This window comes from Mus musculus, chromosome 10 (assembly GCF_000001635.26).
Source record: "Mus musculus strain C57BL/6J chromosome 10, GRCm38.p6 C57BL/6J".
Classification (NCBI taxonomy): Eukaryota; Metazoa; Chordata; class Mammalia; order Rodentia; family Muridae; genus Mus; species Mus musculus.
The window spans coordinates 53,309,033-53,330,240 of record NC_000076.6 but is presented as its reverse complement, the minus strand read 5'-3'; the positions used below and the strand labels follow the sequence as shown (position 1 = coordinate 53,330,240).

General features: G+C 37.2%; 1 protein-coding gene across 4 annotated transcripts in view; it reads left to right on the top strand.

Annotated features, from left to right (window-relative positions):
* Cep85l (centrosomal protein 85-like) overlaps nucleotides 1-21,208 on the top strand; it is a 106,443-nt gene that overhangs the window by 49,643 nt on the left and 35,592 nt on the right. For all 4 annotated transcript variants that reach the window (XM_017313744.2, XM_017313743.2, XM_006512494.4 and 1 more), the window contains 2 exons: nucleotides 10,522-10,643; nucleotides 17,616-17,733. In XM_017313744.2, the coding sequence (XP_017169233.1) occupies nucleotides 10,522-10,643; nucleotides 17,616-17,733 (240 nt within the window). The remainder of the gene's footprint in view (nucleotides 1-10,521; nucleotides 10,644-17,615; nucleotides 17,734-21,208) is intronic.

Genomic DNA, 21,208 nt, shown 5'->3' with positions numbered 1-21,208 from the left:
CTTTATAGTCTTTCGGCCCTTTCTTCTGGAATATTCATTAACCCTTGGGCATGGGGATGTTTTGTAGATGTACTTATTATTTATTGTATGTAGGTGCCATGTCTGCATTTGGTAGCTTTCTGTAGAGGTCTCCCCCTCTTTGCAGTGACATTCACTGCTGAGAGGTGAAGAATATACTTATCTTTGGGTATAAGGACAGATGTTTACAGATTGTTGTTTTGGATCATCCTGGTTTAGTAAGTTGGTTGTAGATTCTCTTTCAGTAACCATACTTTCACTAGCACTACACAGATAGTTAGGTTTCCAGTACCTAATTTGTAAAATTTATTAAATGAATCCTAAGTGGTAGAAACACTATGTTCGCTATGTATTTTTGAGGAACATGTTCACTAATATAATATGTCAGTGAAGTAATTAATATGTGGAGGTTAACTGTACCAGGAGAATGAGAAAGTTCAGACTTAGGTATTGTATAAGGAAAGAAATATTGTCACTCATGGTTCATAAAACTGCAGGCGAGGACAGTGCCAACAGAATCACTCCACTGGAAACCTCATGGTCAACTGAGAAACTTACAAACGGGGACAGAAATCAAACGAAGGGAAGCCTTCCCCATGTTCAGTCCTGTGGGTTAACTAAAAGGATCAATTTGCTTTTCTGAACCTTTGCCATTTCCTTCAGCCCCTTTCTGCCTATAAACCCCACCTCTACTCAGCACGGGGACATTTCTATTTTTGCAGAGGGATTGCTGCCTGATGCATGAATCACCCACAGTATTCAAGCCAATTAAGATAACTGAACTCAATGTATTGACAGCTTTATTTTGACATTACACATATGTCAAATGAGAACAGATTAGAGATGGAATACATTTAAAATCTAAGGTTCTTGGGACTACTAAGGAGAAAGGAAACAGATAGCTAAAGATCCCGGACCTTCATGCTTACTCTTCCTACAATTTATCTTTTAAGAGCTTCCTTGTTGATGGCAAATAGTATAGCAGATATCCAATAGTTCCAAACAAAGAAGATGCAAAAGAAAAAAAAACCAATCTAGTAATTCATATGCTTCTATTCAAAAGGTTCATAACCTTGCTAAGGAAGGCTTTGTGAACACATATTTGTACGTGATGCTCTAAGGTTTCTAGTGAATGGTGACTAAAAGCAGCAGCAGGATTTTCTTTAACAAGATCAGTGAGAATGTCATCTACATAGAGTGAGTACAGGGTTAGCACAATGAACTCAACCTTTCTAAGGATATGCTAAAAGTCCCTCAGCTGTGACTTCGGCATCCCAGTCCACAGAATTTTGAAGCAATTTTGAATGCCCGAAGACTGTTTGCTTTTCTTTATTTTGCGCTATCGGTTTCATGTGGTTTGCTTCCTCTTATCCCAGCTTGGCCTCTCCAGTGGGGTCTGGTGGAGGAGTGCAGTCTGAACCGGTGTCGCGCAGGTGTCATGCTAACATGCTGCTTTGTGCTGCGGCTGTGTGTCACTCGGTGCCTCTTAACATTATTGCCAATTGCCATTCTTATCTTTCTTCTTGCTCAACTCCTTACATTTATGGGGCTTGGGGAGTAAATCTTCCTGTACTCTAGTGTTTTGATAAATAAGATCAGGTGTTCTGATTACACTAAATAGCTTGAAAATATAATTATATTTAAAAGTTGATTTTACCTATAGGAGGAACAACAATATGAACTAGCTAGTACCCCCAGAGCTCGCGTCTCTAGCTGCATATGTAGCAGAAGATGACCTAGTCGGCCATCATTGGGAGGAGAGGTCCTTGGTCTTGCAAAGATTATATGACCCAGTATAGGGGAACGCCACGGCCAGGAAGCAGGAGTGGGTGGGTTGGGGAGCAGGGCGGGGGGAGGGGAGGGTATGGGGGACTTTTGGGATAGTGTTTGAAATGTAAATGAAGAAAATACGTAATAAAAATTGTTTTTGGAAAAAAAGTTGATTTTAAAATAAATATGCAAATTTCACAAATATTGGTTTGTAATATATTTTTGTGATCAACATCCTGGTAACTAGTTCAAGGCACTGTACTACATATAAAATAGAGTCAGATATCTTTGCCTTTATATTCCTTAAAAACAATAAAAAACTTTAAATTATTTGTTTATTGAATTTTTCTTAATATGAAGAGGTTTTTTTTTCTTGGTATGTTTAGATATTTTATGTGATTATTTGCCAAACATATATATTATAAATTTCAATGAATTTTTAGTATGGAAACATTTGCAAACATTAAATGTATTGTAATCAATTGAATTAGTCAATTGCAAAATATTAAGAACTTTTTCCCTCAGAAACCATAAACTGAATATAAATAAACAGATCAGTGTAATCTCTTGGCTTTGTAAACTTTCTATAACTAAATGTTAGTTTATATGTTGATAATCAGTCTTTAAATGACTTTGACTTACATTTAAAATCCAGCTTAATATTCAAAAGTTAGTCTAGTAACTTTAGAGATATTTCTATGTTTGAGAAAAATGTAAATATCAGACTGCAGTATGGTCTCAGTATATAGGCCAGGCTCATTTCAGACTCCTCCTCCTCTGTCAGCCTCTTTGTTGGTGGGATTCCAGGTATAGACCACCAAGTCTGGCTTGGGATAATTTTTAAATGGCACTTTCAATATATAGAAGAAACATTAAATATCTCTAATTGAAATAATAGAAAGCAACCAATATGTGGACAGTAACGAAGCTAGATAATCATTTCACACAGCATAAAAGACCTCCTCTTTTAGTATAACCTCTATTAATAGTTCTGTTTAATATATTTTTGATATAGTTTAATATAGGCATTGTTTTTGTTTCAGAACACTCTTGTTATTTAAGTCGTCATTGTTGTCGTCGTCCTCCTCCTCCTCCTCTCCTCTCCTTCTCTCCTTCTCTCCTTCTCCTTCTCGAGGGGGGGTGCAGAGAGTAAGGTAAAAGCTTAAAGAGCTTTCTTTTGTCTCTTAAATAGTAAAATATGGTGAAAACGTGATGAAAAGATTTTGGTAATCTGAGTTTTAATAGAAAACCTATTGCTATTTCTGTTATAGTTCAGATTTAATAGAAGCTGTGTGTATTGCCTGGTACATTGTTACTCATGTTAAACAGCATGAAAAATAGACTCATATTATATTAAATACTTTATTTTGCTAACTTCTGTACTCCTGCCTTTTGAGTGATGGGTAGGGTGGGAATGTCTTGTATTACAGGCTAGCCTCAAACTTGCTGTGTTGTAGAGGATCCAGACTGCTCCTGACCCTCCTGCCTTTGTCTCTTATGTGCTGGGTTTACAGGTGTGTGGTATCACATTTTGTATCTATTTCCATTTTGTAGTTTAACTATATTATGATTTATTACTATGCTATCAGTGACTTTTGTCCAATTTGATTTAGTAGTAGTTACCTAATAATGAAAGTAAATTAATTAGTTGAATTCCTTTTAATAAATCTTAAAAGAGCAATAAAAGTTTTGGGAAAATTCATGATTAACTTTATTTGAAGGTGTAAAATTTTGTTTATTTAATCTTTTAAGAAAAGTGCCTTTTCATTTTTCAGTATGTGTGTGCATATATATGTGTGTGTGGGTACATATGTGTGGGCAGGTACATATGTCTGCAGGTACATATGTGGCTGCACATGTGTGCAGGTGCATCTGTGTGTGCATGCATGTGTGTGTGTAGGTATATCTGTGTGGCTGTACATGTAGAGGTCAGGGCTAGCATGGGGTGCCTTTCTCAATCACTTTCTACCTTACTTTTTTAGACAGTGTTTTCACTGAATCTGGAGTTCACAGATCCATATAAACTGGCTGTCCAGCAAACTCTCTAGGGAGCCTTCTGTCTCCATCTCCCTGCTCCTAGATTATAGGCATGTACCACCATGCCTGTCATTAAAAAAAAAACAGATGTATTTTCTTTTCAGTTTTGTGGATGTGTCTGTGTGTGGATATGTGCACATGAGTATAGGAATACAGGGCCTGAGGAAACGAGACCACCAGAAGGTGTTCGATCCACATGGAGTTGGAGTTACAGATGTCTGTGAGCCAGATGTGAGTGCTGTGATCTGAGCTTGAGGTCCCTGGAAGAACAACAAGTATTTCTAACTAATTAGTCATTTTTCCAGCACTGTGCCTGGCCTGTTATGTGGATGCTAAAGGTCTGAATTCAGACCCTCATGATGCATGGCAGGTGCCTTACTCAGTAAACCACCCCCTCAGCCCTTACTGCTCAAGGGTTTACCATGCAATCTGTTTTATGACTCCAGTGGCGCCATGTTCATATGTAGCAATCTTTCCTCTGTTAGCATTTAAATCATACATAATAAATTAGCACAGATAGAGGTGAGGTTGAGTTTTGACAGGAAGCAAGGTTTCTTCCTCTAAAACAAAGTTGGAGGTAATTTGTGTAGTGTTATGATAGGGATAAAAACTTCTAAGGTTTTATTTTCATGCATACATTTTAAAGCTAAGTGTGTATATGTTCATATTCTCCTTATTGTTTCCTTTACTCTTTGTGTTATTCAACACATTTGCATTTTTATTTCAGTAAAGTGTATCAGGATGACAGGAGAGTATCAAAGAGTTAGGAAAAATAAATTGAAGAAATAACAGCTCTGGAGCCAGCTGTGGTTGTGTACCCCAGTATATCTGGCACTTGGGAGGCAAAAGAGGTCATCCTTGGCTATATGCAGTAAGTTTCAGGCCACCCCAGACTATGTGAGACCCCATTTCAGAAAACCACGCAGACAAATTATCTCCTGACTTTTGAAAAAAAAAAATCCTTAAAAGAAAAGCATTTTCACCAGACAAATAATTCCTTATGTAATGCAGAGGACTGAGGGCTTGGGGTCCCTCTGATTGGAGGAGATGACTAAGGACACTACCAAAAATGTGCTTTTGCCTTTATTTTGTTAAAAGATGTGGTTTGTACTGCACAGATAATATGGGCATAGTTCAGTTTCTACTAAATTCACAATTCTGTTATCCTTTTCCTCTTTTTGTAAATAAAAAAGTATTAAGTTTGGTGCTGTTTGTAACGTACTTTCATTTCATTTATTGAGCTTTGTGAGTTTCTTTTGGCTGAGATATCATTCTTTTCCCAAACTGCACTTATAAAGTGCTACTTTGGATACACTATTCTAGGAAACAGGAAGATTTGTTGTGTTGTTTGATGTGTTGTGAGTGATGCATGAGCTCAGGGACAAAGGCACATGAAGGGGAGAGATAAGGACCCTGCAGAACTGCAGAGGTGGTGTGCTGGCCCATGTAGTAGCTCTGTGGTATCTGAGCTCAACACCGTTTGTCCAGCCAGAGAGTGCTGAGCTATTTTAAGATGCACTAGAGTAAACTTTTACTAAAATCATGTTTGGCAACATTTCATAGCATCTGGGTTTCATCTCAGTAGCATGTTTAGTGTTGTTGTAGATAAGAGCTGTCCTTATTCAATTAGGAGAATGGAATTTGACATTCCCAATGACAAGAGAAAAGAGGAATGTGTGTGTGTGTATGTGTGTGTGTGTGTGTGTGTGTGTTGTGTGTCTATGTGTGTCTCTCTCCTGAGTCTATAAATCTGTTTGAATCTAGTTAGGGCCTATGCACAGAGAAGTTGTGATCTTTCTTTGGCTCTTGAGCTAGTGTTTTCTTCCCTAGTTAGCAAAGAATAATGAATTGTATGTATTTTTAGGTAGAACGTCTAAATGATGGGTTCTTTTCTTTCCCGAAATTTGCCGACTATAGAATATGTTTATAACAATGTTTGCATGTAAAAAACAAACAAAAAACCAAAAAACAAACACCTTTGCTTCCATTTTCAGAAGCATCATGTTGGTGAGAAGTTCTTTTCCTGTCTTGGGCTAGCTGACACAGTTCCAAGGCCTTAGGACTGCCTTGATTTCTCATGTTCCTGTTCACCTAAGCTTTATTACTTTTGGAATATACAAATTACATATTCATAAATTTATTACACCATTGATTATTTCTATTGTCTACAGTCAATAAAAACAAGATATGTGCCGGGCAGTGGTCGTGCACACCTTTAATCCCAGCACTTGGGAGGCAGAGGCAGGCAGATTTCTGAGTTCGAGGCCAGCCTGGTCTGTAAGTTCCAGGACATTCAGGGCTATACAGAGAAACCCTGTCTTGAAAAACCAAAAAAAAAAAAAAAAAAAAGAACCAAACCAAACCAAACCAAACCAAACCAAGATACGTTATTGAAAATCTCAAAGAAACAGCATAGTAGCAGTATCTTTTTCTATTTTTATCAGTATGTACATTTTGACAGATATTTTTCATCAAATAATACCTAGGTTTTCTAAATTTCATAAAATTGTGTTTGCTGTCACTATAAATAACTATCACACAGTAGTATCATGTTTAGTTATAATTTTATCTAACAAATTCTTATTGTTTACAAATTCTTGAGGGAAAAATATTATTGATAGGATATAGAAGAGGGAATACTGTCATAGAAAGTGTCTCCCTTTTCCATTATTTTCAAAAAATAGAGTGGACTATCCTCTATTTTTCATTTCAAAATTTCTTCTTTATGAATGAATTAATTAATCTACTTACATCCCCATTGCAGCTACCTCTCTCCCCTCTTCTTCCAGCCCCCTCTCTTCCCTCTTCTCCTGCATTCTCTCATTCTCTCTCCTCAGGAAAGATGAGGCCTCCCAGGGATATCAACCCAGCTTGGCATATCAAGTTGCAGTAGGACTAGGCACATTTCCATTTGTGACTAGGCAGGACAGCCCAGTCATTGCTGTACAAATTCTGTCTAATTACTTGTCAGAGTTACTTTTTTATTGCTGTGAAGAGACACCATGACCAAAGCAACTTATAAAAGAAAGTATTCATTGGAGGCTTGCTGACACTTACAGAGGATTAGCCCATGGTCATGATGGTACAGCAGCAGGCAAGACATGGTGCTGGAGCAGTAACAGAGAGCTTAAATCTCAGTCTTCAAGTTGGAGGCATAGAGGGAGAGAATGGGTGTGCAAAGTTACACAATCTCTCCAGTAAGGTACCACTTCCTCCAGCAAGACCATACCCCCTAAGCCTTACCAAACCAATCTACCAATTGGGGACCAAGAATTCAAGTATATGAGCCGTTCTCATTCAAAGCACCACATTACCTTACTCAAAAGTTTTGAGTTTTTTCATTCAAATAGAAACTACCTGTAAAGTTATGACTTTACTTGATGAATAGTTTAATTTTTTCTAATCCTCTCTATTTCATTAATATAAAAATTACTCAAGAAAATATTAAAAAATTGACAGTTTCTTAGGAAATTATTCATTTTATCTAAAATTTTAGAGTTGTTGATATATACTGTGTTAGTAAATGCATTAGAGAAACTTCAGAGGGGGAACCAAAAATGTGTCTACAGAGCATTAAGGATTGAAACCACAAGCCTGCTTTTGTATTAGTTTGATGAAATGAGCCTGTTTGAATTCTTTATTTCCCTCTCTGTCTTCTATCTGTCCAAAGTCTGTGTTTCCTGATAAATACATGGATAGTTTGCTGTGTGCATCAGATCTGTCTGTCCATGTGCCTGTGTTTGCTCTGTGTCTTTCACCTGTCTGGGTCTTGTACCTATCCCCTAATCAAGGACTTTTCTTTGTGTTTGTTAAACAGTAAAGAAAACATGGCATGGGAAAAAATTAGGGATTCTTGACAGAAATCTTTAATAGAATTTTGCAAGTATAGAAATGAACTGACCCAGAATAGCACAATCCTCTCACAGATTTTATCAACCTATATCTACTTCCAACATTTATGGTAGATATTTGTTTTGCTTACTTGTAACCTGTTGGCTGCTATTAGCAAATGATTACCATAACATACATATACATGCATATATACATGTATTCCGAGTCAGGGCTATGCCTGGATTTATTTCAGTTGTAGTTCCTTCTACTGAATGTAGTCAGTCTTCTAGTATTGTTTGGAGAGCTGTTTTACACAGGAAGTAACTAGCCAAAAAAGGTGCCATTCATAGCTAGAATAGAGTCCTCAAAAATCCTTTGTATGCTGGAATATAGCTCCTTATTGTGGGGTGTACTAAACAGTGGGTTCAGTGTGGAAAGGGAAAAAAATGAAAGGAGGGGGTGGAGCTAAGTCATCAACCACATGGAAAATATTGTTTCAATAACAGGTGTATATAGGCTTTCGACTGGGTTTATAGTACCAGACTTAAATTTCCTCCTACTGATCAGACCTCAAATTCAATGAAAAATAGTTGGATTCCCCCATAGCAGACTTGCCACAGACTAGCAGGTTTCTGGTAGCATCTTTGTATCCACACAGAGTACCTTAATGAGATTCTTACTTTAAATTAGTTTAGCAAGTATCAGCTTTCATTATGTAGTCATGTAGTTTTGGTTAATCATCCCTCCACATCCTCTTCTCTGCCTTCTTACCCATTACTTCTCTTAAACCTTCCACTCCTCCTGCTTTTGTAGCAGGTGTACTTGGGTACCTACCACTTTTCATTAATAAATATGTAAGTAAGTAAATAAATAATACATTAATCAAAGAAGGTCATTTGTTCTCCTCTCAAGACCCCTTTATAGTTTTACCACATTTCTATATTGGTTTTTATTGTTGTTGATATATGTTAAATATTGGAAAACTTTCTTAAAGTCTATGTACATTTTTGCTAGATTTTGCAATTATAGTTGAAACAAATAACTGTATAAATTATCCATATAATAGTTATTTCTGGGTAATGTTTTATGCCTTGGGAAAATATTTGTGATTTTGAAATGTTAAATGAAATTAAACGATGATTTGATCATGGCAGTTTACAGTCTGGGTATTCAGGCGCTGTGTGTATCTCTTCCCTGTGGTGACTCTCCTGGTAATGTTTATCTGAGTCATAGAGCATTGCTGTCATTTTACTGCTTATTGAGTTAATAACAGACTGATTTCAGAAAACGTCTACTTATACATGATAATGAATAAAACATCTTCTATGTAATGCTACAAATAGCTAGACCTTTTAAAATTTTTATTGTCAGTTCTTCATTAGGATTACATATTTACTTTGGAACATATTTTAAATTCTTTAATGGTCATTTCTATTAATATAAATGTGTTTTTTAAATGTAAAAACCAGTTTTGTTGCATTTTAATACATAATCTTTAAGGTCCAATGTCCATAATGATTCTTACAACTCTCTATTAAAACACCCCTAGGGGAGAAAGCTTCCACGGCACTGTATGTCAGAGAAAGGCACAACTGTGTCCAGGGCTTAGACATCAGTGCTGCAGCGAGGCAGGAGCCCTGGTCTGTGGAGTGGATGAAGTTGCCATTTGGCCACAGTCATCTTGTCCTTCAGGGTCTATAGTTTTCCTCTGGTTCCACATGACTATGGATTGAACTTGCATTGTGTGGCAATGACTGCAGAAGATCTGCCAGAGGTGCTTTTGGCTTCCTTTGGTAGTCCTGGCAGGAACACTCTAAAGGAGCAGACCTCGGAGAAACCTATCTGAAGTAGTGAAAGGGGTTGGAAGCAGACTTGAGGTTGATCAGTCCTTGCAGTTACCCTTTCCTGATCATTAGTTATCCACGAGCAGGTCCCGGTCATCTGTGTAAAATGATTCCCCTCATCCAACAGGAAAAGAAGATGCTAAATATCTGAGAGCACAGAGTAACTTCCAAGTACTCCAGGCCAGAAAGTTACCTTCCCTTCCCCCTCCCCCTTCCCTCCCCCTCCCCCTGCCCCTGCCCCTGCCCCTGCCCCTTCCCCTTCCCCCTTCCCCTTCCCCCTTCCCCCTTCCCTTCCCTTCCCTTCCCTTCCCTTCCCTTCCCTTCCCTTCCCTTCCCTTCCCTTCCCTTCCCTTCCCTTCCCTTCCCTTCCCTTTTGTTTTTTTGAGACAGGGTTTCTCTGTGTAGACCAGGCTGGTCTCAGACTTAGAAATTTGCCTGCCTGTGCCTCCCAAGTGCTGGGATTAAAGGTGTGTGCCACCACTGCCCGGCTTCTATTTCACTTTCTAAAGCACTCAAGTGCTACTAGCAAACCCACCCTCTCTGAGAATCATAGACATTGCCAAGGTTTAGCTGAAAGTCCTGGCATTGCTCATAGTTATTATCATTCCCTTTATGCATAATTACCCCCACACCCATAATTCATGAGTACTTCTTAGTCTATCTTCACCCTCCTGAGGAGATTGAGGACTTGGAAGGGGAGAGGCTTAGTTTACTGCTTCTAGCTACTATTGTCCTAAATAAGCAATAAATGATCAATGAAGACATGTTAAGTCAGTCCATCATTGAGCTCATGGCAGGAAGTCAAGGCTGGAGACTGGAGGCAGAACCATGGTGGGACTGCTTATTGGCTTCTCTGGTTTGCTTTGTGTGTCTTTTTTTTAAGTGGGGGTGGGGCAGAGAAGAGAGAGATGTATGTATGTTTGTTTGTTTGTCTGTTTATGGAAGCCATTGGGAAAATACTGACTGGTATGTAGTTGTTCCCTTTAGATAGCATACTAAGTGTGTAAACTTCTTTGTGCAGGTTTTGACTGGATCATCTCGTCAGAGTTATTCACCTCCTGGCTTCCAGGATTTCAGTAAATGGGAATCAGTGCTGAAAATAAAAGAAGGACTTCTGAGGCAGAAGGAAATTGTAATTGATAGGTGAGTCTGCTTTTAATTACTCACGATTTCAGATGATAAAACTTCAGTTTAGTGAAACAATTACACTTTCATCCACCACTTAAAATTTGAAATTACAAACAAATTAATGTCTCATGTCTGCCCTCTCAAGTCCCATGGCATGCAAGAGCTATCAGAACTGAAGATAGTTTTGTCTGTTTGATTTCTGACATGCATGCCCTACATTTGCTTTAATGAAACTCGTGGTTTAGAAGGTTCTCTGTCCTTTCTTCATATGGTACATTGAACTGTCAGAGCTGCAAGGTGATGTCTTTATATTTCCTTTAGAGACTGTCAAATTTGGAAAGCCATGCTAAAATGATGAGTTCTTTTGGCTATTATATATGAGATTTGAGACCACCTAAATATGAAATATTTTAAAATTTACATTGCCTAAAGTAAGAATTATGGAAGTGTTTCTTTTATAACATTGCAAGAACTTTTTAATATTCTAGCACCAGAGTTATCAAGAATTCATTTAGTTTTAGTAGAAAGTCTCTTGATCATTCTGAGCAAGAAATCATAAGGTTACTGCATTATGTTATCTCTAAAATATATGGGTGCACATCATTTATATCTACTTTTGGAATTATCAAGGGTGCTCTATTAAGATAGTTTAGAAAACATTTGAGGAGGTACTTTCTTCTATAACCAATGTGAGTCCTTGTTTATTTTTGTGTGAAGCAGTGGGATAAGTGAAGGAAAGAAAAGATAGCCGAAAACAGCTGGAGAAGAATGGGTTGAAATAGAGAAGGGAGTTTAACAGAGAGAGCATCAGCTGCCTAGATCCTTAGCAAAGAGGGAGGAGAAGCAGCAGCTACTTCCAAAAATTTTCTTTCTAGTTGGATTAGGGATTGAGCCTTCAAGGGTAGGCTACTCAGGGCTAGAGACACAGGTCAGCTTAGTACTAAAATGCTTGTCTTATAAGCACAGGACTTTGGGTTCAGTACTTAATAACATAAAGGGGGATTAAAGAATGCCAGTATTTGCTAAATGATCAGTCAAAAAATTAAGGAGACTGGGAACTTATCTCAGTTGGTAGAGTACTTGCCTAAAATACATAGTACCCTAGGTTTGCTAATGAGAACCATCTAAAACTGGTTGTAGTTGGAATGCCTGTATTCCTCAGACTCAGAAGGAAGACAAGAGGGCAGGAGGAGCATGAGTTCAAGGCTGTCAGTGGCTACATAGCACATTGGAGGCCAGCTTGGGTTACATGGGATAAGGGAGAGGGAGAAGAAAGAATAAGAGAGAGAAAGGAATGGGATGGGGGAGCAGAGAGAGGAGAGAAAGGGAGAGAGGGAGAGAAGAAAGAGGGAGAGAGGGAAAGAGAGAATTGAAGATAGTACACTGCTCAGCAAGGACAAACCAGAAGTGATATCTAAACCAGCAACAGAAATTAAAACACAGAATCTATCAGAAACATGGACTGGGGATGATGTGCCAAAGCAATATCACTTCTTCAAAAGATGGTAGTTCTTTATTAAACTCAAATATACTGAATTGAGTGAAATGCCAAGTGAAGAATTCAAATGTTTTCTGGTAAGAATGACCAAAGATAAGAAAGAGGACCTGGACTCTGCGGACAGTAATTTTAACAAAATGGCTGGGAAAAATCAATAGTATGGATGAAAACTCAGCAGCATGAATAAATATTTAACTAGGAATTTGAGATTTTGAAAAAAGTATTAGAAATGAAAAACTCAATCAACCAGAAACCATCATTCCTAGGCTTGACCAAGAAGAAGTAGTAGAGGAGAAGGAGGAGAAGAGAAGAGGAAGGAGGTGTCAGAGTCAGAGTTGGAATCGATGCGTTGTCAAAAATGGAAGATGGGGTTTATGAAATACCACATGTAAACATCAGTAAAGAAAAACAAGATAAACATGAGCAAAATGTTTTGTTTTGTTTTTTTTAAGAATCTGGGATATGATGAGCAGACCAAACCTAAGAACCCATGGTATAATAAGATGATGAGATTAAACACTAAAGTCATACTGGATCTAGTCAATGAGATTATCGCAGAAAATTCCCAAGCCTTAAAACTGAAATAGATGTTCAAATACTAGGCATTTTGCAACAGCTTAAATTAATCATCAGAGAGATCAAAGCAGTAATGTTTCACAACAAAGGACCATTGATATTATTATTATTATTATTACCTTAGCTAAGACATTAGTAATACTATTACTACTAATGATAAAGTAATGACATAGTAGTGGTAGTAGAGAATACAAATACAAAAGGAAGAGCTTATCTCTATTTGTGGATGACACGATTTCAGATTCGGGGATCCTATATGTGAAAGAATAAAGAGTCCACTTAAAACTCTTAGCCCCAACAAACACTTTCAAAAAAGTAGCAGAATGGGCTATCAAAATAAAAAACATAATAGTAGCTTTTTTTTTAATATATACCAGTAAATAAACATCTCAAGAAGTAATGGGAAAATCTCATTAACATTATCATCAATAAAAATAAAATACCTAGGAATAAACCTAACCAAATTAAAAAAAATCTACAGTGAAAACTGTAAGGCATTGAGGAAACTGAAAAAAAAAACAAACAAACAAAAACCTTAGATTAAAATCCTCCTGTGTTCATGGATTAGCTGAATTAATTTTGTAGAAATGGTTAAATTACCCAAAGCAATCTACAGCATCAAAGAAATTACCATCAAAATTCCAAAGATGCTCTTATATAAATTAGAAAAATTTTAATTCTAAAATTTCTCTGGGGACTGAGGATATAATTCACTTGGTAGAGTGCTTGCCTAGCTCACACAGGGCCCCAAACTCAGTGCCCTGTAGTCGTAGCACTTTGAACATAGGGGCAAGAAGGTAAGAAGTTGAAGGTCTCATTTTAGTGATTTAGTGTGAATCTTCTTTGATGAGGTTAGAGAGCTGCAGTGGTCTATTGATATAAAGGTAAGTATTAAGAAGACAGATTGCTATTACAGCCATTTATCAAGATAATATAAGTAGGTTCTCCCCTGGGGCCTGTGATCTCTGCAGCCATGGGTTCTTCACTTAGGTTACAGTGCCAGGCATGAGTACTGTCCTCCTCACTTCTCCTTGAGGCTCAGATTATTATGGAAGATGGGGTGGAAAGACTATGACCCAGAAGTTTCTGTAAAACTGTTTTCTTAACATGATAAGACTGCTGCACACATGCATTCATAGTGGCTGCGGTTGTCTGAACAAACCCTGCTCAACATGAAGCCAGTAAAAATTTCAGCATGAATCTGAGAAGAGATCATAAAGCCCCTCCCCTAGCAGAGAACTACTGGCAGTTGATGTCTGCTGAAGGAAAAGTCAGTTTTCTTCAGGACTGTTGTTCCCAGCAGCTTGCTCACCCTCTGGTAGATGTGCCTATACTCATGCACATATGGAAGATACTAATTAGACTCGGAGTTTTAAAAAAAGAACACATGAAATAGAGACAGAGCTGTTGTGGGGGTCTAGGAGGAATTAGAGGAAAGAGCATGTGGAGGGGGTGGATGTAATCAAAATAGACTGTATACATGTATGAGAGTCTGAAAGAATAAATAACAAACACACACACACACACACACACACACACACACACACGAGGTTCAAGGTTACCCATGGGCTATGTAGTGAGTTCAGAGCCAATCTGGGATACCTGATGCTGTCTCTTATCAATAAGACAAAATAAAACCCTGACAAAATACATTTAGAAGAACAACATCTTTAGTAGTCAAGAGTAATCATTAGAACAATGCTGGAGGTATTGGTACCTGATTTTAAATTATTACAGAAACACAGTAAGAAAGCAACATGGTATTGTCACAAAAACAGACATGAAGACCAATAATGGACCTAGAAATAACATTTACAGCTACAACCACAATGGTATCAAAAACATATTGGAGAAAAGACAGTCTTGTTAAGAAATGGTATTGGGAAAACTGGATTGTTACATGTAGATCCCCCTTTCTGTAAAACTAACCATTCAAAATAGATTCAATCCATTAGTGCAAACCTTAATGTTTGCAACTGCTAGAAGAAGACATAGAGTATAAGCCTGAGCAAGGATTTGCTCTGAATAACAGGGAATAATATGAAGAATCGACTGTGGGAGCCTTTGTAAGAAAACTGTGAACTATAAATGGGGCAGAGTACAGATGTTCTTCCCACAAGGTGTCTTAAGAAGAATTGCATGAACTGTGTGTCTTAGTTTGGGTTTCTATAGCTGTGACAAAACACCATGACCACAGCAACTTGGGGAGGAAAGGGTTTATTTAGCTTATATTTCCACAGCACTGTTCATCTTCATCATAAAAGGAAGTCAGGGCAGGAATTCAAACAGGGCAGGAAACTGGAGGCAAGAGATGATGAAAAGGTCTGCTTACAAGCTTGCTCATCATGGCTTGCTCTGTTCGCTTTCTTTTAAAAAGGGATGGCACCACCCATAATGGAGCTGGGCCCTCCTCCACCAATCACCAATTAAGAAAATGGCCTAGAAGCTTGCCTACAACCTGATCTTTCTTAGGCAATTTTTTTCAATTGAGGTTCCCTCCTCCCAAGTGTCTTTAGCTTGTGTCAGGTTGATATAAAACTATCTGGCACATTGTGAGAAGTGGAAATACTTGAAAGCAAGGATGTGAAGGGATACCCTAGCATGTTCACATTATCTTTATGCGAAAGCCAAAGGAGTATTCTTGTCTCTTTGACATGACCAAAGATAACTCTCGTAATATATAACACTAGGTACACTCCCTTTCTAGCTTGTTGGTTCTTAAGCTAGCTATAAACATCGCCTAATGCATTTCTTGCTTTAAATAAAAATGTGAAGTGCTTTGGGATGCATGGAGACAGCCTCACTGGCTGGGGTGGGTCAACAATGGAAAAACACCTATAGAAATAATCAGCCGAGTGAATACACCACCCACAGAATGGGAAAAAAATCTTTACTATATTTTATATAGAGGATTAAGATCTTGAACATACAGAGTATTACAAAAATTAACATCATAAAACTGTCATCCATCCAGTAAATGGCCTAATTAATTGAATAGCCTGTTTTCTGAAGGAGAAACACAAATAGCCATAAATACTTGAAAAATTGGAAAATGTAAATTTAAATTGTTTTTATATTCCATCTCACTCCAGGCAGAATGCCTGTTTTTAAGAAATCATATGGCAACAGATACTGATGAGAGTATGGGGAAAGATAAATTCTTATTCGTACTTGGTAGGAATGTAAACTGGTGCAGCCACTATAGGGATCCATAGAGGTGCCCTAAGGAACTGAAAATAGGAATCTATGAGAGTCACTCACACCAATTTGGGCATATACTTGAAGAACTTCTAAGTCACCATACCACAAAGATACTTTTTACATTCATGTTTATTGTTAACTATTCACAATAACCCAGACATGGAACCAGCCTAGATGTCTATCAAAAGATGGATGAAAAATACATGATGTATATCACATTACATGGACTTTTATGCAGCCACATCAAAAAGTGAAGCCGTGACATATTTAGTAGAATGTATGGACTCTTATATCTGGAACCTAAATTTAAAATTACGTGTGTGCACGTGCACGTGCGTGTGTGTGTGTGTGTGTGTGTGTGTGTGTGTGTAGGTCATGACACTGGGAATGGGATCATGAGAGGGAAGGAAGAGATCTTAAATGAGGGAGGAAATAGAAGACCTAGGGGAGGGATGCCAGGGAAGAGAACAACCATGAGTGAAGTGTGTGACACATGTATGGTGATGTTGTAATGAAACTTACTACTTTTGTGCTAATCAAAGAGGGAAAATGAAAAGGAAAAGTAATATTAATGGTTACTTATAATACATATTTATTGCTTTGAGATGGTTGATGGACATTATAATGAAGAAAGGATGTTTATTTTACATCATATTTATCAGTTAAATTAGAATATCTACAGTTTTGATAGTTTACTTTTTATTATAGTTGTTTATATTTATGTATGTAGCATTATTGAATCAGTGTATTTAAATATATGTTTCGGTCTCAGATGATCAGTACTGCAGGTCAATACTAAGAGTGGTGAGCTAGATTCCACAGGGTCAAGACAGCAGTCCTCAGAAGTCCTTTCTCTGCTTCAGATGGCAGCCACAAACGAGACCCCAGGCCACATCAATCTCAGGCAATTTTCACAACTATGTTAGTAGAAAAAATAATTTAATCCAGCTTGGAATTTAGTACAGGAAAAGAATTAGAATATGTAAAAATTTAAATTTTGAGGAAAAATTAAAAAGCAAAAGTGGATATCGGTTAATTTTATAGAAAGGATATCTTTCCTATTAATTTTCTTCTGAAGAATCCTTTCTATTGAGGAGTTTTGAATGTGTAGTTCAGAAAATAAGACGTAGATTTCCATTTGTCTATACACACACACACACACACACACACACACACACACACATTACTTTGTTGTGAATAGCTTCTTCCAGTCTTGCTTTTTCGTGTGTGTGCAGTGTGCTTAGGTGTATGTGTGGGCCTGAAGGTGATCTTAGTTGTTGTCTCAGATTCTTCTCCCCTTCATTTATTGGGGCAGGATGTCTAACTGAACCAGGGTTACCGAGTTCCAGCTAATGTAGCTAGCCAGCTTGCCCTTGGGATCCTCTGTCTCTCCTCTTGAATGCTACTAGAGTTACCACGCCTGACTGACATGCCTGGGTTCTGGGGATTTGAATCTGCTCTTCTTCCTTGAGTGACAAACACTAAATATACTCAGCCATCTCTCCAACCCTGAAGTTTTCCTACTTTTTCTTTTTTTTTTAATTGTTTTTTTTTTCATATAGGAAAAGTGTTTCATTAACTAATTTTTCCTCAGTGGTTAAGATGAGGCAAAACTTATACATGTGTAAAAGTATCAGCATACCAAAAATTTTCTTCACTGTTTCTTAGAAAAGTTTATTCTTCATGATGTAATTTCATTTCATGTTTTTCAGGCAGAAGCAACAAATTAACCACTTACATGAAAGGATAAGGGATAATGAACTACGGGCCCAGCATGCTATGCTAGGACATTATGTAAATTGTGAAGACTCGTACGTGAGTAATTTACAGGTAAGGCTTACAACTCTTTTTAGTGGATTAGTAAATCTGTACTTGTAGTATATTTTACTTATAACCTTAGAGTACCTCACGTCAGTGTTCTGAAATAACGGTGAGTTTGCAGAGCTCACATTTCATGGCTCATGCCCAGCTACTTTCTTCTTTCGCAGCCTTCCCACATGCACACAGAGTGAGGTCCTCCCAGGGTTGATGCGTATCACAAACAGATAAAAATGCGTTGTGTACATTTACAAAAGTCCTTAAGAATATGCACATTGTTTTGTTCTCTACATTTACATTTATTTTCTGTTTAATAGAGACCATAATGTATTCAACCATCTCATGGAAATTAAGGTTGTTTTGCTATTTGACTGTATTATAAATGATGTCACAATGAATAACCTTTTATAAACATTGTTTTTCTCACATCTTTGCAAATTAAAGTTCTGAGAAATGAGGTTTCTGATATATATATATATATAATCTATATATTTGTATATATATGGATGCATATTTGTATGTTTAAATATAGATTCTACATATGGCTTATTTTTCTTAATACAATGATCTCCATTTCATCCATTTTCCTGCAAATAAGTTTTATTTTTCTTTACAGAGGAACAGAACCATCCAGTATGCATACATTTCCATTTTTTATGTATTACTGATAGGAATTTAGGTTTGTTCCATGTTTTGACTATGGCAAATAGTGTACCCATAAGCACGGGTTCAGAAGTGTCTGGGGTGCGTAGCTTCCTCCTGCTTGGGGCAGCAGTACTGGGCCATATGTCAGCTCTGCAGTTAGTTTTCTGAAGGACCTCCAAACTGGCCTCATAGCAGCTGCACCTGTCTAGCTTCTCACCACTGTGCTTAATGGCCCTTCCTTCCCAGCCTTGCTGGCTTTTATAGAAAATGGTAGTCATTCTGACTGGAGTGACAGAGAATTTCATTGTATGCATTTCCCCATTACTAAGGTGTTGACAGTTTCTTTAAATATTAGCCATTGTATTTTTTCTTTTGAAAATTGATCATTTGCTAGTTTATTGCTTGGATAATTTGGTGTGATTTTTCTTGTTTGTTTTGACATTTTTAAAATTTCTTTGAGATTCTTTGTGTTAATCCACTGTCAGATGTAAAGTTCCCAAAGACTTTCTCCCATTCAATTGACTGTCTCTTTGCTGCTGAAAATTTAATTTCATACAGTCCCATTTGTCAATTCCTACAACTGTTTCCTGATTTATAGGAATCCTTTCTGGAATCTCTTGGCTGTGCCTATATCTTTGGTTATTTTTCTTTTCATATTTATTAATTATGTGTGCATATATGTCTGTTCCTGTGACTGTGTGCCATGATGTGTGTAGACAGACGACAAATTGTAGGAACTGGTTTTCTTGTAGTGTGGTACAGGGAATCAAACTCAGGTCTTCAGGTTTGGCAGTAAGCATTCTTTCCTGTTTTTCCTCTCACCAGCCCAATCTTTATGTGTTTTGGCATGTTTTTCTTTAACAGTTTCAGAGTTTCAGGTCTGGCATTAAGGTATTGAGTCTATATTTTAATTCATCCATGTTTAAAGTGAGAGGTGTGTACCTTATGTCACTTTTCTGTAAGTGAATAGCCAGCCTGTTTAGTACCATTTTGTTTAAGAGTCTCTTTTCTCCAAAGTATTTTTCTCACACTTGTTAAAAATTGGGTGGCTGTAGTGTTTGACTCCATCACTTTATCTTATACACAAGCCTTTGTGCCATCATCATGGTAATTTTATTACTGTGGATCTGTAGTAAAACTTGAAGTCCTTCAGTGTTGTTCTTTCTTCTTAGAATTGCTTTTGCTATTTAGGAGTTTTGATGCTTTCTTATTTCACATTTTTCTAGTCTATGACGAATTATAGGATTTAATTACATTGTTAGTAATTTAACCATCTCCATAGTTTTAATTCTGCCAAGTCTGTTACCATGGTGTTGGGGGTGGCAGTGGTGGTGGTGGTGGGGCGTCTATCAGAGTGTTAGTTTCTTTTGAAAGAAACTTTTCAGTTTCTTCTCTTCTATGTTTGAAAGCTTTAATTGTAATGCCTTTCACCTCCCTGTTTAAGTTTATTACTGGGGATTTTTGTTTGGTTTGAATTTTTTGGAGTTATAAATGGAGCTATTATAAATTTAATAAATGGGATTTAATTTTTTTGTGATCTCTTTTGTGGCTTGTTCATTATTTGGGATATAGAAAAGTGACTTTAAAACTACTTTGTTGACGGTGTTTTTATCAGCTTTGAGTTTTTTTGTAGAGTTGTTGGGGTCTTATAAGTATGGAGTCATGTCATGTGTAAACAGGGGGTAGTGTGACTTCTTCTTTCCTATTGGTATATTTATTTTCTGCTCTTGTCTTATTGCTAAGATCCCAAGACTTTTGTTGATTAAGAGTGGAGGGTGGATATTACTCTCATTCCTGATTTTAATGGAAATGATTCCCAGTTAATATTGTCTCTAGGTTTGTTGTATGTAGCCTTTATTATGTTGAGATAAGTTCTTCTGTTCTATTTTCTTTGGGGATTTTTGTCATGGAAGGGATAAAGGCTTTTCTACCCTTCAGTCTATTAATGTATATTTTATATCTGTTGTTTTGTATATGTTCATTTATTTTGTAATCTCTGGAAGGAAACAACTTGGTGATGGCGTGTTATCTTTTTCCTATATCCTTGAATTAGTTTCTAAGTGCTTTTTTTTTTTTTTGATAACTTTCAGATATAGGTTCATCATGGCACATGGGTTGGTGTTATGTTCTCATGTGACTTTGTGTCAGGCATGCTGGCTTTGTAGAAGTGGCTTGGTGGTGTTGCTTTCATTCTGTTCTGAGGACTAGCTTTCAGAGTACTAGCATTAGCTTTTCTTTAAAGGGTTGGTAGACTTCAGGGATGGTCTTGTCTGGTTCTGGGCTTTCCTTTTGTGGGAAACTGTTAATACTGCAGACTACTTTTTCTCTCATGGATATGTTTATATCTTTTAGTTTTAATTTTGAATTATGTGTTTGGGAGTTTATTTCTGGTAGATTTTCTTCGTCTATGAATTATCAGTTTCAAAGTATTTCCCAATGATTACCTGGACCTCAGTGGAATCTGGGAGCAGCTTCCTTTACTCTCCAGTTTTACTCATTTGGTTCTCTTGGTTATGATGAGTAGGGCCATCTCGCCTTAAGATGAAGTTTTAACTGCTGTCATTTGTTGGCTCTTTTTTCTTGGTAACTAGATATGCTTTATTCTTTTTATAATTATTTTCTCTCTGCTATTGGCATTAGAGGTTTTTTTTGTGTTGGAAATAATAGATTTGTTTTGACTTCTTCTTTACCCATTTATTCTTCAAATGACGTTTAACCTTCCCCATGTTCCTGTAGTTGAGATGGTTTTATTTTCCAGGCATGCACAATCTAGTCCAGCAGATTGAGCTTGCCCATGCTCCTCTTTACTCTGATTTATGCTGCTGCTGGGCTTTACTGGGCT